At 40.5% G+C, this 17,654-nt stretch overlaps 2 protein-coding genes across 5 annotated transcripts in view; both read right to left on the bottom strand.

The window, feature by feature from the left end:
• Positions 1-5,278: 5,278 nt before the first annotated feature.
• On the bottom strand, positions 5,279-15,053 carry sytl3 (synaptotagmin-like 3). Of its 4 annotated transcripts, XM_084377361.1 has the most exons (15): positions 14,958-15,052; positions 14,801-14,855; positions 11,279-11,545; positions 10,679-10,888; positions 9,584-9,651; positions 9,058-9,109; positions 8,898-8,961; positions 8,733-8,805; positions 8,195-8,322; positions 7,822-7,944; positions 7,503-7,672; positions 7,324-7,417; positions 7,065-7,235; positions 6,775-6,856; positions 5,279-5,655 (listed from the first exon to the last, which is right to left on the bottom strand). In XM_084377361.1, exons 3-15 carry the CDS (start codon positions 11,398-11,400, stop codon positions 5,648-5,650), a joined length of 1,365 nt encoding a protein of 454 aa, XP_084233487.1. In that variant the 5' UTR covers positions 11,401-11,545; positions 14,801-14,855; positions 14,958-15,052; the 3' UTR covers positions 5,279-5,647. The 4 variants fall into 4 exon arrangements, with proteins under 4 accessions (XP_084233487.1, XP_084233484.1, XP_084233485.1 ...); XM_084377358.1 differs by lacking the exon at positions 5,279-5,655 and having other exon boundaries at positions 6,512-6,856; positions 14,958-15,053; XM_084377359.1 differs by lacking the exons at positions 5,279-5,655; positions 14,801-14,855 and having other exon boundaries at positions 6,512-6,856.
• A 157-nt stretch (positions 15,054-15,210) lies between these two features.
• The window catches only part of enpp1 (ectonucleotide pyrophosphatase/phosphodiesterase 1), a 34,757-nt gene continuing 32,313 nt past the window's right edge, over positions 15,211-17,654 (bottom strand). The window contains exon 24 of the mRNA XM_084378189.1: positions 15,211-17,555. Within this exon, the coding sequence (XP_084234315.1) occupies positions 17,403-17,555 (153 nt within the window). The 3' untranslated portion in view covers positions 15,211-17,402. The remainder of the gene's footprint in view (positions 17,556-17,654) is intronic.

The raw sequence follows: 17,654 nt of genomic DNA on the forward strand, positions 1-17,654 counted from the left end.
TCAGTTGAAGAGATTGCTATCTTTTTAGGTACTTCTGAGTAGGTTTTTTTTGCCGTGCAGTTCACAGCATGCTGAGGAATGTCTTTACCCTTGGAGCACTGTGTCAACTGGGACACTTAGGTTTAATATATTTTATTTCTCTGTTCTGTGTCATGTCGTTGTTGGGTGAGAGTTGAGCATGTGTTTGCATGCTTTTACCCTCCTAAGTGGCCTTTCTCTCTGGCTGTCCCTTTGCAGGGTTCAGGCCCAGACAGTTGGTCCTCACTTCTTAGCCAAGGTGCATAGTCCAAAAAATGTGGATGTTACTTTGAAAACCTTTTTAGTGTTAGACCTCCACTGAGGTTAAAATGAGGGTTGAGGTGAACTTTATGAAGAGTTTTTATTTTGCAGCTTGGTCATGATGGACTGACGCAGACAATATAACATGACATCTCGCTCTCCTCTCTATGGACGTGGACTAGAGTAGCATCTACTGACACTGTAATGTTAACACACAGCTCTGCTGGCCTTTGTATATGAGCAGGATTTTATAATGAGGTGTTCAACATATTGGCAATAAAGAAAAATCTATGATTACACAACAACGTGTATTTACTTTGTACATTGTATGACCAGTTGTGTGTATACCCCTGTTCACATACTTTTGTTGACTACTAGGGATGACTTTATGATCTGGGTTCAGTCCCTTTAGTTCCTGCAAAGGGTAAGTTTGGTGTTATTCTCTATCTTTAGCCATGCTAGTGACTTGGCCCGAGGGACGGTTATGTAGGTCTGTTGTTCCACCACTTTCCCATTTTGCCCTGAAAGACTTTCATGCTCACCAGAAGTTGAACCTCCCTAATGACTGGTGATATCCCAACCTTTCCTCTAGTGCCACGAACAGATAAAGGTTTTTACTTGCCCTATGAACTATCATGATCTGATCAAACATCTACTCAATTGGCATAAAAGTTAGCACAGTCAATGGCTCTAAGAAGTTGGACCTTACGGACATTGGTGATGCCCTGAGACCTGGCACTACAAACTATTGTATGGATTGCAGTGAAATGTGGTACAGATCTTCATTCAGTCATTTTCAATAAATGATCTTCACTTTGGTGATCCTTTAACTTTTAATTTATAGACACTAAAAGTTCAAAATGTTGATTTGTTTACTAGCCTCCTCAGCCTCAGCTGTACTGTTCAGCACTAATTACAGTAGCAAATATAAGAATGGTAACACTAAACCAGACCTATTCAAGTGTACTTTTAAAAAGTTTCCCTTTCAATTGTGAACACTGGTAAAGCAGAGGAAAAAGTGCAATGTTTAAACAGATAAATTACAACCTTTACAGGTCAGAAATCGGGAATGTACAAGTCAGGCCACTTGGCATATTCTAAAAAAAAAGTAGTTTAATGTGCCAGCACTAACTTCAGCCTGTTAGCACTGTCAACATGCTGGTGTTAGCATTTAGCTCAAAGCACCAGTGCACCAAATGAAAGCCTCAGTGCTGCTAGCATGGCTGTATACTGTTTAGTACGATACTCCACAATTACATATGGTTGTAATGTTTGGGTGTCCACATACTTATGGCCATGAAGTAAATTTGAGAAAAGGGATTTTGTTTGTGTTCATGTTTGAGCGTTGTGATTAAATTTAATACACACCTTCACCAACATATGAGCCAGTTCATTAAAATACAATCATGTGCTTTGTACCTGCCGAATCAATGAATCACTACAACGTGTATCATTATAGTGCCGACTCTGTCGAGTGTTGAATGTCGTCATGCTCTTCTCCCGATGTTGACGTTGGCTAGAATGGGCGCGCCAACGTCACGCCACTTATTGTGCATGCAACACAGGTTGCCATGGTGACCCTGGAGAAGATGGGGTTAACCGAGAATTCCAGGTCAGTGACATCACCGCTCCTTCCACAGGAACGTTTTTTTTTTTCTTTTTCTTCTTCTTCATGGCATAGTGAAACCAGAGACTGAGCATGTCTTTCACACGCTGCTCACACAGAGACTAGAAAGGCTTCATTGTACAGGAGGAAACGGCCTGGACAGCTCACTCCAAGTTCAAAATAACTCAAACCACTTCCTCTGACGGGTGGGTGTGGCTCCAAATTTCATTTGTGAGAAATATCATCCCAGTGTCTTTTCCAGTAATTTCATTTGCATGGATGTTTGGCTGCTTGAGTCCTCTGACAGAACATCAATTTGAGGAGGAAATTGAATTTGACAGATGGGTGAAAAGTGCAGAGTAGCTTTAATTTAAAACCAAATTGGTAGGACACTTTAACCCCACTTGTTTTACATTTAGACGCAGCATAGAAGCTTAGTAAATTGTTTATCGTTTCCTCAAGGTCTGTATTTGAGTACACTTTAGAGATACTTGCATTTCAGTTGAGGATTTCCATTTTCTACTCCTCCATACTTGTACTTCACTACAATTCAGAAGCAAATTTTGTAGCCTACTTTTTGCTCCACTACATTTATTTGATAACTTACTAGTCACGCTCCAGATTCATATGAATAATATAAAATATAATCAACCATTACAAGTAATTGAACCAGAACTAGCTGAGAGCTTATTTGCATCTGTTGTCCCTGGACAGGTAAAATTACAAATAGTCCCTGATTTACCAGCTCCAATATTAAAGTAATTTACAGCTGAGTGCACCAACAATCATATAATCTAAATGATGCTTATATTACTAAGTAATACTGAAATTAATAATTAACATACCTATTATCATATTTAAGGTATCCTAATAGTTAAACATTTATGGAAATACTCTTAATCCCTCACTGTCACATCTGTGCAGTCAATACAAAGCTACAAAAGCAGCAAGTTATTTTAGTTTAGCATAAAGAAGAAAGAAAGCAAATATGTATTTCCCAAAACAAATCTTTACAGTGTGATATCAAGCATTTATCGACTGTTTATATATGTTACAGGGATAAGGTTGAAGCGTAGTGATCTCTGATGCAACACATTTATCTCTTGTTGGAAATATAAAATACAGTTCAGGTCAGAACTCAGAACTAACTTCTCTCAGTAACATGTACACAACTGAACTCACTCATCATGGTACTGACTACTGCATCTACTCTATAAGCATCAGCTACTTTGTACTCATTTTCACCAGAACCAAAAACAACACATATTAGACATTACAATGCACTTGACAACTCATATAAACTGCTATAGACACACATAACTCTCTGTATCCTAATGATTTCTCTTTCCACAGGTTTCCTCTTTTAAATACCCACAATAGTTAGTCAGTTACAGTCCTTTCTTTCTTTTACAGGGTTTACAGTAACGGTGTGGAGCGTTCGCTGTAGAAATACTCTCCTTCAAAAAGGTACAGACAGGTAAGTAATGAATAAACTTAATCTACATAAAACATAGGGTAAGTAACAAGTAATTATTTCATGCATCAGTCCATTAAGTATTATTGTATTAACTTGTCTTTTTACTATTTTTTAAATTGACTTAATCTAACAGTATTTTAAACCAAAATCAGTCACTGTAATTCTCCTCACAGAAGTTAAAATAAAAGCATGTAAAACAGTGAGTCTCATGTGAACTCTTATTCCAAAAAAAATCTTACGAAATGCTCCTTTAAACTTAACAACTTTATGGGAATAACAGAAATAACAGGTTGTAGGATGTTGGCAATGGCTAGCACTAGCATGTAGACACAAAAATCTCTTCAGCCTGCCCGAAACTGTGCACGGTTAAACTACGTTGCTATAAACATTTCCTCAGTTCAGCATATTTCACACAGTTTACTCTCACACATACGTCTCTAAACTCCGAGCGTTCAGTTCACTTACACAGAAAGTTGTCTTTTGGTTTAAGCTAGGAGAATTGTCTTAACGGGCGCCCGCCATTAGAGACGCCAGACAGCACACGTTGTCAACCACGGTCAAATTCAATGTCTCTTTACGTCACTTATACAGACTCTCCTCACATCTTCTACTGTTCTCTATGAACAGGGTTTCGTGTATAGCCCGCTTACCTGTTGGAAATGTGAAAATAAAGTTCAGGTCGGACACACTCCTCTGTGGCGTCTCTTCTCATCACGTACTGACTACCTGTCTTACTCGGCTAGCTTCAGCTACTGATGCTCAGTCTAGCGCCCTCTGCTGACAATACTGAGCTTAGCAGGAATTACATCGTCAGTGACGTGACTCGTTTGACTGCCATAACTTGAACCATCCGGTCCTACAAAAGAAAGAAGAGAAGGGGAAAGAAGATCCGCAAGAATAGATAATTTTAATTCTATTCAAGTTAGCTGGCAGCAAAACCGGAAGTTAGCCGGCTCGTTTGGCGGAAGTCTCTAGTGCGCATGCTCTATAGAGAGCCGAAGCCACGCCCCTTCCGGTGCACCCCATGGGACGTTATATCAGAAAAACATTGTATGTTGTGTTTGTATTGACTTGTATTGAAAATTATCTTTTAAATTGACACACTTCATAAGTGTGATTCATGGCACAATTCAAACAGGATCAAAAAAATATCTGTTTTTCTCCATTCATTACCAGACAAAGTTTTTCTGAAATAAAGTCCCATGGAGCAAACCGAAAGTTGGCGGGGGCTTTGGCTCTCTATAGAAATGAATGGGGCTATGCCTGCAACACTCCAGATTTTAATGTAACATCCTTGTTTGAAACACATGCATTCAGAATACCGTGCGATTCATATTACAGGTAAGTGACAACGTTATGTTTTTGAGAACATAGCTTCCACTCAGTTAAAAAATTAAAGGCCTAAAGGGCCTAATATCTCTGTCTTGGTCACAAACCATGCCACATATACACGTACTAATCATTCACAGGCGCATTTTAAATAGTTCATAAATGTTCATTGAAACTGGACACTTCAAGGTTGATTCTTGGCCTCTGAAATAGTAATTTAAAGCTGCTTCAATCAATATTTTTATATAAACAATAGATCAAAAACCTACTTCTAATGTAAAGGTCTTTTTGCAGTTCCCCTCAGCTCTACAGAGCTTTTCAGTATCTTTACATTAATTGTTTTACGACTTTCAACTTTGATATTTTGGTTCAGTCTCTCTTATCCCCGTCTCTTTTAAGGTGGATCAGGCAGCTTTTACCCTGATTCATAACTCACAACTCACTTACTAGATCTCTCCCAGAGCTTTCAGCAGCATGTCATGGCCGTTATTAACAAAATGGAGCTCAAATCTCATGTCAGTTTATAAATAAATACTTTATTAATAAATATAACAATTATAATACAATCAAATAAATACAATGCATTTCAAGCTTATAATCAAAATGTAATTTCATGAATACAACTGCAATATTTTGACATTTACTGTATACAAATAATTCATAGGAGGAGCTTTTGTTGACAATTACATTAATAGTCAATTAAAAAGGTCTCTAAGTCTGCTTACTCATAGGTTTTACACCTTTTAATGTGACATAGGTGAAGTTAGCGGAGAATAAGTTATGTAGGACTTGATTACAGACGTCTCTGCTGTTACCAGGGCCTATTTGAGCCCCAGAGGTACAGGAAGGGGTTCAGTCCCACATCTCCAGGTTCAGAGAGCCGTTCTGGTCTCACCCGGTCTCACCCTCAGAAATGGGCGTCATCTGCTGGATGAGCTGTCTGCCTGCTCGCAGAGTCAGACACCTAAACACAATACACAAACAGCTACATAAACACACCCTCATGCCAATTAAACACTTACAGTCTTTAATCCATTCAGAAACACACACCAGAACACACATAACACACCTCGCAGGCCTGCAGACACTGAAACGCACACACAAAGAGACACGCAGGGCCACAATGAGGTGTATTTACACTCTGACGCAGGTGTTCTGACCAGTGTTTGCATTAATGGGAAGGTTTTTGGCACCTTTGATAAGGACAGCTAGTCGATCATTGCCATGTGGCACAGTGTTAACCTCTGTGAGGAGCAGGACTGTCACTGAAGAGTCCAAAAGAGACATTCTTCTGACCGCTAGTGCTGTAATAAAAGAACCGAGACCTGCTGGCTCGTTTTATTTGTGTCTTGTAAAGTAGCTCTTTAAATGTCAACCTTTATTTATTGTTGTAAAGCTGAAGCTAAGTGTTGAACGCCTACTCTTGAATTGTTGGTTGTCACATGTAGCATGTCTAGCACATTAAACCACATGATAACCACACCCGAAAATACGTTGTAATCTACTATAATGATCTGGGAGGTAAACAAGCTCTTATACGTCATGTATATACAGCTAGAACCTAAAGTATATTTCTTTTTTTATTAGCTAACAAGTTTTATGAGCTGTTGAATTCTTATTAGAGTGACCACTAATTGTTTTTATAAATCATGTAAAATTGCTGGTGCAACTCCAGTTCAATTAGGTTTTATTTGTCTCAGTCCCACGACACCCAGCCCAAACTTTCTGAAAAAGACAATAAAAAATAGGCTTTGGTGATATTTATATTTTATTTTAAATTAAGAGATGTAATGCTCCGTGTGGTTTGAGAGAGTACCGGTCAAAACTCAATAGAAAAAACACAAATAAGTAAAAATAAATAAATAAGCAAGTTAAACACAAGATTGCATAATCAGACATTATGTAGTGTTTTTGTACGTACTGACAATTTTAATATTTAAGGATGACCAATAGACGTTTTATCAGATGAAAATGCAGATATGTGATTATTAAATAATTATCACAATAAATTAATATTAAATGATTTGGCGAACAGACAGATGTGGGTGTTTTTCTTTAAGGGAGCTGAGCTGCAGGAGCTCACCCTGCTTGTAGGAGCTGAACTTGACCCCGACCAGCAGTTCTCCTCCGTCCTGCTCCACAGCGCCTCCCTGTGGACTCTCAGCCTGATTGACACAGAAAATAAAACAAAGAATAAGGAAAAAAGTTCATATGAAGCCTCTAAATGAAGTAATGCATCAGACAACTACATGACTAACTATTCCTTTGATACTGAACACTTTGGGTGTCAGTAGACAACAGATCCTTTATTCCACTTCTCATCATCTGTGTAACATCCCAGTTGGACATCTGAATCTTCCTCTGCTTCCTTACCTTTGTACAAAGTGGGTACCAGTTGAAGCACTGGGAGGCCTTGTCCTCAAACCTCCAGCCGTCCAGTGGGATGAGGACCTCTCCGAGAAACGTCTTCCTCGTCAGGGTTCCTGAATGCCACACAGAGGCCTGCAGTCTCTTTCCAAACAGCTGGTGGCGGTCTGCGCGATACTGTCAGAAACGAGGCAAAGAGGTTTAATTTAAATAGCAAGATACGACACCAAACTAACTGCAAAAGTATTTTCATTTTTCTTTTTACCTTTAAAACCTCGTTATAAACCGGATCAGTCGTGTTTTTCTTGACTGTCGTCTTCATTTTGTTCTTTTCCGGCAGCACGTAGAGTTTGACGTATCTGCACGAAGAAACAACACATACAGGATTGCTGAGGTCCGTCAACAAAATGAGGTCATACTGATGCAGACATTTATTATCCTTACGGGTGACACTTCTTCCTCTTAAGATCTCCATAGGTGAGATTTCTGCAGGCGCCGACTGTGATCTCCAGACAGGAGGCGTTGGTGTTGTAGGCCAGAGCCAGCTCCAGCTCTCCGGCCACGCTGACACCCTCGAAGAGGCCGCAGTCTGTGCTGATGCTGCTGTTACTGCCCTGAGGAGGTAAAATACAGGCTGTAGCTTCCTAGTTTATGATACTAAAGGACTTTATTAACAAGAGTACAGAACATGCAGAAAAGGGGCTGAAATGATTACAATCATCACAGGATGTTACTTTTTCTGTTATCATCAGCTTCTACTTACTCTCTTTCCTCCAGAGTACTCAGAACCAAAGGAAGTTTCTTCTTCTGCCCCGGTGGAGGAGCCTTCATGGTCGCTGTCTTTGCTTTTCTTGAACAGGTTTGGGAGACTGGGGCCTTTGACGAGCTGGAAAAAGAAGGAGGACCAGTTCTTCACTGTGCTTTTGCAGACTGATAGTTATTCCTTCTTGTCACCAGTAGGGGTCAGTAAAGGTCTTACATTACTTCAAGACACTTGTTCTCATTAGCATCTAAACAAGCACGCAGCAAATTAATCAGTGGGAAATTTTTGTGTTTTCTGTTTTTTTGGGCGTGTCTGAGGCCCTCGCTGTCTCTCGTTACCGTACGGGATGTATGAAGTGCTGCAACCGACTCACAGTGCTAGATTTGTTGATGTCCGTGTCAGACAGGCTCTTCTGGGTGGAGTAGTTGAAGCGGGATCCTCTCCGGCTGCTTTCGACTCTCAGCAGATCTCCCCGCAGGTCGTTCTGAGAAGTGGAAATCTCTGCAACCAAAAAAGAGAAATTGGGCACTTTGAATCGTAGAAAGGAGAACAAAGTGAACAAGAAATAACCAAAATGTCCTAAAAATAAAAAAGTTGCTTGGTATCAGAGGGGTTTTTGCAGTGCCGTTATCTCTTCTCATCATCCTGTGCAACTTCTGCTGACGCAGTCAGGATGATGACACAAGAGACGTGTATGGGACATCACATCATTTCAGATGTATTTCCTTTGTGGTCACTGCTGCACTACAAAATCTGATTATCATGATAACATCCAGAGGAAGTCATGCTTCTAACTCTCAATCTGCAGCAACATCTTCTCACCGAAGATGCACATGTGTTGCATTTTGTGTTGTTAAGTAAATATGAAGCGTTAAACTGATTAGATGGAGCTTAATGAAACAGGAACTTACTTTTAATATGACTGGTGAAGTAAACCATCAGATCTTCCACAGATTTGGTGAAAGGTTTTGAGCTTTTCATATCCTGCAGATCAAAACACAACATTAATTGGTGCTCCGTTTATATATTTTACACATCAGCTGTGAAATAATGGTGGAAATGTGCCGGCATTTTACCCCTGATCTGCTCAGAAACTGATCCGAGTAGGGTGGAGGAGTGGGCGGTACGACTGATATATGACTGTAAGAAACATAAGAAATAGCATGTTAAGTTTCTGTTCTGTTTTTTGAAGTATTTCATTCACAAAAAAAACCAACACGTTAAGATTCCTCGTACCTCAGCACGTTGTAGGTCTGTAGTAGCTTCTCCCCGACTGTCTCATTTTTGTCTGTAAAGAAGATGAATATCATGAATGACACACGGCACCACAAACGTGAAAGCCAAATGTTTGCATACTGTCAAAGAGATGGGTGGAGATCAGCATGACAGGACAGTTTATCATTTCAGTGACACTAAAAAGGACTTCCCTGCAACTGTTTAAACAGTCTAAAAGTCATTATACTCTCTTGTAGGGCCAAATCTGAAACATGTATCAACTATGTAAAGATTAATAAAACACAAGACACAATTAAAGCATCCCTGTCGATCCAAGACTGACAAACTCACACAATAAAATATCCCCACTCAGCCTCTTCTGACTATACTTTCGCGGCTTAGAAAAACACAGCTCAGATCATCCATATTTTATCACTTGATGTAGCTGAACTGGATGATATCAAGGGAGTGTTAATAATTAATTGTAACAGTGAAATTAAAAATAAATCAACCATGAACACCTGCAGTCTGAATTTTGTAAACAAACCTGTGGTGACTGAAAATTTCAGCGCCCTCTGCTCCAAGAACCACTCTCCAGACCGGATCTTCACCTCCCTGTGAGCAAGAAAAGCACATTTCACATTTGAGAGAAGCCACTGATGAGTTTCTGAAAATGTGTTTCTGAGAATGCAATGATTTTTTGGAGTTTTTGCTCTCTTACAAGCTCAATTTAAAAGGACCTTTTCATGGAGCTGATCGAAACTTTACATAAAAGATCTCAGTCTAGTTTCCAAACGCCATGATGTAAGTTTCAAAACGTCAGTTACAGTACAGAAAGGCATTGGTATTCATCGGCGCCCTCGTCGCTCTCCGCTGACACATCATTGTTAATTACCTGTACTCATACTGAAAAAGAAGAGGCAGTAAGTACAGCTACTGTAGTTACTGTACCTGACTACATTACTACTTTTAGGTTATGCTGTCCTTGATGCTTGGTGCTCAAACGCAACCAAAGTTGGACGGCGTTTAACTGATGTTGAGCTTTTAATGTGAAGATGCTGACCTCATCATCATCATCATCATCTTGTAGCTGATGACACAAATTTTTTAAAATGCACTACACAATTATTTCTTGTTTGTGTAGCATGAAGGAGTCACAAACTTTCATTTCGTTATGCAACCCTGTGTTGTATAATGAAAAAATAAATCACCATAGCTAGCATATCTAATGTTATGGAGCTCTGGTATCAGTCATTTGGAGTTGAGTTTGATCTCTGTCAAGTCTAATATTCACTGTCTTTCAGCTCTTTAGCTCTGTGTTTGGTCTCTACTGGGCCCTCAGCAGAAGCTCCGGCTCTTTAGCTGCTGAATGCTAAACTGTTCACCAGCTAGTCGCTAACACTCTAGTGTTTGGAGTGGAGAGTTAGTATAAAATGGGTTGTTGTAATATATTATTCTAAAAATGTTTAGATTTATGTTGCCCCAAAGTTTAAAGGGGCAAGACAAGCTGACGTAAACCCACTCATTATAGTTTTAGACGGAGTAAAAGCCGGAGTGAAGCAGACACATACAGTCATTCTGTGCTGTGATTTGAGCACCACTGACTCAAATGTTAAGCAGGTGGTTTAGCTCTGTACCGCACCTGTAGGCGTGGCACACGGTGCACTTCCAGTCCGCCGCACCAACGCGACACCTGCTGCAGATCCGGTGGCTGCAGCCTCGGCAGACGGCGCCAGAGTTCCAGAACTTTCCCAGCGGCCTCTGGCAGCGGGCGCAGGTCCGCTCGCCGTACTGCCGGGCGAAGCTCTTCGCACCTCTTCTCCGCAGCTCCTGGAGCTCACATTTCATCCTCCTGAGGGGAAGACGGCGGGAATCACAGACATTGTTAACTGTCGGTGTCAAAACTTTTATTTTACTAAACAAAACACATCTTCTGTCAAGGTTAGAGTGATGATTTGCAAAGTTTTAATCATCCTTTCTTTATAATTCGACATCCAGATAATAAAATATACTGGTCTCTGTAGGTAGATCAGTATGTATTACTGAAACCATGTGCAAGTAGTATGAAGTGGTAGGAATACTACTTCATTTGGTAGCAGACAAAAGACAAAATCGACATGATTGCTTTCTATTATCCTCGTTGGTTGATGGTCTAGTGCAAAGGAGGCTGCATCACCTCCTTTCAGCATCAGTAACAAGTATTTCACAGAAGTATGCATGAAAATGGTCTTAAATGACTCACCTTATCCTGTCTTCTTCTATGATACGCAGCTGTTTGTCTCTCCGAAGAACCTCCAGTACTCTTTCTCTCTCCAGAGCTTGAAGAAAGCTCAAATCCATGTTGAAACAACAGTCTCTGATCATCTGTCACTCTCACTGGTCCTCTCTGTCTCTGCCTCTCTTCCTCTCTGCTTCTTCTTTTTGTTCCTGTCTCGTCCTCCTCTGCTCTTTAACCCTCCCCCTTTTACTGGCCCCAGGCTCAGACCTCCTCCTCAGTCCTCCGGAGCAGCTGAAAGAAAAAAAAAAGAGATAGTAAAGATGATTTTGTTCAGATCCCCCTTCTCCTGATTCTGATCTCCACAGAATCTCCATCCACGTCAGAGCCAGATATAGCCCCCCTGAGCAGATATAGCAAGTTGTAGTGTTTCCACTTGGATGATTAAGGTTCACTTATTACCCCCTACAACTGCGGAAATACCCTCTTTTAATATTCATGTCAGGAGAACGACAAGTCTGCTACCTGATGACGCAGATAGCCAGAGTCACCTCAGAGCTCCTCGGAGCCATACAGGATCTGATGCGATCTGAAACTGAAACACACTTCGACAACATTTAGGTAATATTTTAAGCTACAAAGCCTGATTTACTTCCCCTCAGCTTTTCTCACACTACTCGTGTACTCGTATCTGCTCTTATGTCGGTGTCACAAGGCTTTTTCAACCTCTCTCCTGGCAAACCACAAGTGGTTCCTCAGCTGCAGTAAGAGCAGTGATGTTTCACTGATGGCCGGGCTGCACAACAAACCAAATGCCAACTCCTGCATTATTGATGGCTTATGTGCGTCTGTGTTCTAGTTTCTTTCTTCTGTTTTTTTCTTTTTTCTTGCCGGTCAGTGGGCTTGTTTATACTGAGACAGCAAAATGCCCATTTCAAAAAGAAAGTCACCACCGGGAGCTTAACTTCCAATCCTTTTGTAAATAAAGATTACAAGGTCTGTTGTGAAAAAGTGAAAGTACAGGCAATAACTTGCTCGTTTGCTTTTTTGCAAACAGCTAAATGAAACCTCTCATGTCTGTATGGTAAATATGCAGCAACAGCCATCAGCTGACTAGCTTAGCTTAGCAGAGGAAGGGAAAAGAAACAGCTAGCCTGGCTCGAGTCAAAGGGTACAAAATCCCTAATACCAGCACCTCTAAACCTCAAGAGAAAACATTTAATATCTTGTTTGTTTAATCCGCACAAAAATTGGACACAGCCAGGCTAGCAGTTTCCCCGTTTCCAGTCTTTATGCTAAGCTATGCTACTCTCCTGGCTTCATATTTAGCTACCATACAAACATGACAGTGGTATGACTCTCCTCTCCATGGTCGCAACAAGGTGAGCAAGCGTTTTCTCTAAAATGTCTATCTATCTTTTTGAGCTCTCACAAGACAGTCTCATCCTCAGATAGAGCACATCCCTGGAATAAAAACCAAGACAAGTGAAGCATGGGGAAAGGAGAGGAAGTGGCTTGTTGAATAGCTGGATGCCAGCCTGTGTTTTTTAGATAAGAGCCTGTCCTTGTTACTATCCAGAGCTGCCAGGCTGCCGGAGAAAACAATCAGTGTCAGCTGTAATTAGGCCCCATGGCTCACAGAGGGACACACAGCTGTTATCTGTCCACGGCTGACGTGCACCACGCCTGAAGGGATTCTCTCAAGTTGTAAATATCGATGAGGCAACATGAGAAATATGTTACAGGAGGACGGTTGTGTCTTCACGCTTGATTTGGTCATTTGAAGACCAGTAGCTCTCAGATTGACAGTTTGATTAGAGGCTATTTCTTTGTAAAGTGCATGATCCTCATCACGTCAACATAAGCAGCTACACTCATTTCACACTCGCCTCTACAATGCAAAGGACCATAATGATTCAAGCTGTCCGTGGTTTAGTGGTGAGGTCACATCCGAGAAGAGAAGGTGGGAGCCATCTATCAGCCCACCGCAGAACGGCAGTGACAGTAAAGAACACCTGACTGGTTGCCCTTGGACCCAAATACGGAGTCTTAATGCCGTGTGAAAGACTGAACTGATCACATGGTCTCTGACATGTTTCCCATCCAGGGCAGAGTTTCCTGGCAGACCCACAAGAGCGACTGCATACCTCGAGTCAGCCCCGGCAGCGTGGCTGCGCACCACAAGCAAATTCTTAATAATAACCCATCGACTCACGGTCAAACTCACACACCACAAGCTCTGACACATGAGCTGTGGTGCTTTATTTTAGAAAGGATGACCTGTTCTTCCAAAACATGACGAGGTCACACAAACCCTCCTCGGAGCTGAAAGATTCTCAACATACTTTGCAGGAATTTATCTTCATAGTGTTGACATCAGGGTACATTTTTTACTCAGCCGGTTTCCAAGTAGTTTTCAACAGCTCATCTATGAAATTAAATGTTAAAAAAAAAGCAGGAAACCCCATCTCTACATTTCATTTTCACTGTACTGCTTCTGCCAGCACATGTTTTTGCAAACATCCGCCCAAGACTTAAAGGATAAGTTCACCCAAAAATCATTATCTGCTCAAACCGACGCAGATGGAAAGTCAGGTGACGTTTCATGGTCCACAGAAAATTTCGGGAGCTTCACAGCATAACAGCATTCTCCTAAACAACTGAAGTAGATGCAGACTTGTTTTAAAAGATAAGAAAAAACATCTGAAAACAAAGATAAGATGGCTCCATACAGCTTGTCTGGCGTAATCCAAGGCCCATTCCCAATGTCCACGCTCACAGACTCTGAGGCATGTTCCCGGTAAGTCTGCCAGTAAGGGTTTAGGGCTGTCTATTGGTCAAACTGTTGAGGGCATGAAGGCTCCCTCGCAGACATTATGAGCCCTTTTTGGCCACTTTCTGTAAGGCTGCATATCTGCAGACTAGCGCACAACCCATCTGAGTGGATGCAGGATCTTGTCCACAAGTATTGTAAATATTGTCTTTTCAAATCAATTTGGGATCTCAGGGCTTCCAGAGACTTGGATTACGCCAGAGTAGCTGTAGGGAACCATTTTAAGGTTGTTTTTCATTTACCAAATGAGCTGCCAAGTATCAACATACTTGGATTCAAAAGCTGCCAAGAAAAATATCACTTTCCAATAGGAGACGCAGAAAAAAATAGGAGAAAATATGTAAATTACTGTAACAGAAAGTTTTGTGTTAATGAAAGAAACTCACTGAGATGCTTTCAAGGACATCTGTAGTACACTTTAGCTTTGATGATGTGAACTAACAGCACAATTTTATGGGTGAATTTATCCTTTAAGTGAAAAAGAAATTATTCAAGTGTTACACTTTGAACCAAAACTGAAGTTAAGAAATATAAGCTTTCTTGTACATCAACAGGTCAGTACACCTCAAGCAACTCCAGGAGAAAAGTACACAACACTGTAGTACACAGAACAGGAAATTTCAGTTACAGTACATTCATCTACTCTATACGACTTCTAGCAGCACTCACTGTGGACTTTCCCAAAAATGTGATTACAAAAGATTTACTCAACACACCTCTTTGTTGCTCAATCCTGTGATCTTGACTTTGGTGATAACGAGACCATCAAGCCTGCGTCAGCACGTCAAAAGGAAAGCAAGTTCAGGTTTGTGACATGAGAACTAGGTCGCTGCAGAGTAAAGAGGTGCAGAGCAAAAAGCTGCAACATCTTACCTTGAGGCTTACTGCACTGCCAGAGTGGTCAACCCAAGGAAGTGGCAGGTTTTATACACCGAGGGAAAAATACAGAGCTTGGTTTCCTTCCTTTTTGTGTTTGCACATACTGTTGCAATCTAGAGATGGCCGACACAGTGCAACTGTGGGTGGGCTGTATCTCACATTTTGCTTTCCTTTGTTATGTAACACAGTGTGCAGAAAGTATTTCTGTGCAGCCCTGGTGTAGCTGTGAGGAATAAAGAGTCTCATGGTCAGTGTAGAAGAGTTGTTTTATGATGAAATGATTTGACCCTTGCAGCCATTTCTGACAAAACTGCACAAAACTGTACACAGAATGGAACTGGATAAATCTCTTACTCTCCACAACTAAAGCCTCAACTTCCAGAGCACAAATAAAAACATTGAACAGAAACTGTACTGATATCAGAAATATTTTCAGCTACCACACAAACACATTTACACAAACAGTCATGGATGGATTACTGAATAGGACGACCCGGCACACACAGCCTCTCTTCCTCTACAGCACAACAACAGCCGCACTACCGAGTTCTGCTGAACTGCTGAATGTCACTGAAAGAGACGCAAAACGACCACTAGAGATGCAAAACGACTACAAAGGGATGTGACATGACTACAAGGATATGTTTATCGACTACAAAGAGATGCAAAAATACAAAAAAAAGAGATTAAAAACAACTACAAAGAGATGTTAAACCACAACAAAGAGATGTAAAATGACAGATGCTAAATGACAAAATGACTACAAAGTGACATAAAGTCACAACAAAAAATGAAAAACTACCATGAAAACATGTAAAGCAACCACACGAAATATAACCTTAAAAAGGCGTGAAGCGACTATATGAGACATAATACAACTACAAACGAGCTGTTTTGAGATTGAAAATGCCTAGCGATGCAAAATGACCCTGAAAGGTAGCAAAACAAAAGACATCACTACAGAAAGACGCAAACTACAGACAAAAAAAGTAGAGACACAAAACAAACATGAAGAGATGCAAAATGACAACAGAAGTGTAAAACAACTCCTAAAAGATGCTAAACAACTATAAAGAAGCAAAATGACTTCAAAGTAACATAAAACCACTACAAACAGATGTAAAACTACCATAAAAAGATGTAGAGACCTCAGAAGACAAGATTACAACTTTAAAAGGTGAAAAGCAACCACAAGAGATACAACACAACTACAAATGAGCTGTTTTGAGGGATTGAAAATGGCTAGAGGTAAAAAGACCTTGAAAGGCAGCAAAACAACCATAAAGAGATACAAAACGACTCCAAAGAAAAACAAATTGAACATCAAGAGATGTGAAACGACCACAAAGACACACAAAATGACTACAAAGACGACAAAAGTGACAACAAAAAGACATAAAATGATGACAAATTGATGTCAAATGACAACAAAGAGATACAAAAAGACAACTGACGGACACAAAACAACTCAAAAGAGACAAAATAAAACAACCTCAGACATGCAAAACAATTACAGAGACACAAAAAAACTACAAAGAGGCACAAAACGAACATGAAGAGACGCAAACGACTACAAAAAGATGCTAAATGACAACAAAGAGAGGCAAAACAACTCCACAGAGATGCATCAAGACAACAAACAGCTGCAAAATGTGCTTTTACGTGTGTGCTCAGGGGCAAATTTGTCTCATAATCCATCCATGCATACAGTACACATACATTTACACACACACACACGCACTCAAAATTCAAATAATTATCTCAAAATGGCATTTATCAGACCAGAAATTTACAAAAAACTAAAAACAACAGTGGTGTTGTATAAAGACATCACAAAACTAACAACCATGAACATACAATGAGAACATTTGGCAGATGAAATGTGGCTCTTTGAGGAGCAAATCGTATGTTGGGTGTTTGTCAGGCGGCTGCAGCCAGCGCTCCAGATGTTTGGCAGCAGACACAACTGTTTCCAGATTTTCATGTTGTTCTCGAAGTGCTCCTGCCAATAAAAACAATTGTAGTATAAATAGATTCTCCTTTCATCAATAAATGTTTCTTTTTCCCTTTTATTTATTTCCTGCCAAATTTTCCCATGTTAGGAAACACTTTGGAGCCACTCAGCAGATGTGACGACATCTTTGGTTCAGAGCTACAGAGTCTCATTAATAAAAATGCCCTCGGACTTTTCTCTATAAAATCATTTATAAAAACATGATCAAAAACAAACATATATATATATATATATATCTATAAGGCTCTCAGACATTGAATTATTATAAAACATTTTTTGGGAATCATACATATGAAAAAAAAAAACCTGGATGGAATTTAATTTGGTCTGAACGGTCGTTTTACTGTGTTCAGGTGGACTGAGGCCTGTCGTGCAGACCAATATGGCTTCCTTTGGACATTGAAACGTCATTAGGTAATGTCTCTTTAAGCAGTCTGTAGACGCGTCTTGAGCTGTAGCGTCTCCTCCACTGATATCCTGTCGTGGTAGAAGCTGAGTCCGGTCAGGAGCTCGATGTCTCGGACTCGAGCTGAGTGAAACTGCAGCCACTCCTCCACCCACGTCAAGTCCGACCCATCCTGAAGAGAAATGGAAAATGAATACAAATGCATCTACAATTAGGAGCTTTGATCATTTTTTCCACGGTAGGATCTGTCAGCAGGTTGCGGAGAAACGAG

This window comes from Pagrus pagrus, assembly GCF_965226575.1.
Source record: "Pagrus pagrus genome assembly, chromosome: 16".
NCBI lineage: Eukaryota > Metazoa > Chordata > Actinopteri > Spariformes > Sparidae > Pagrus > Pagrus pagrus.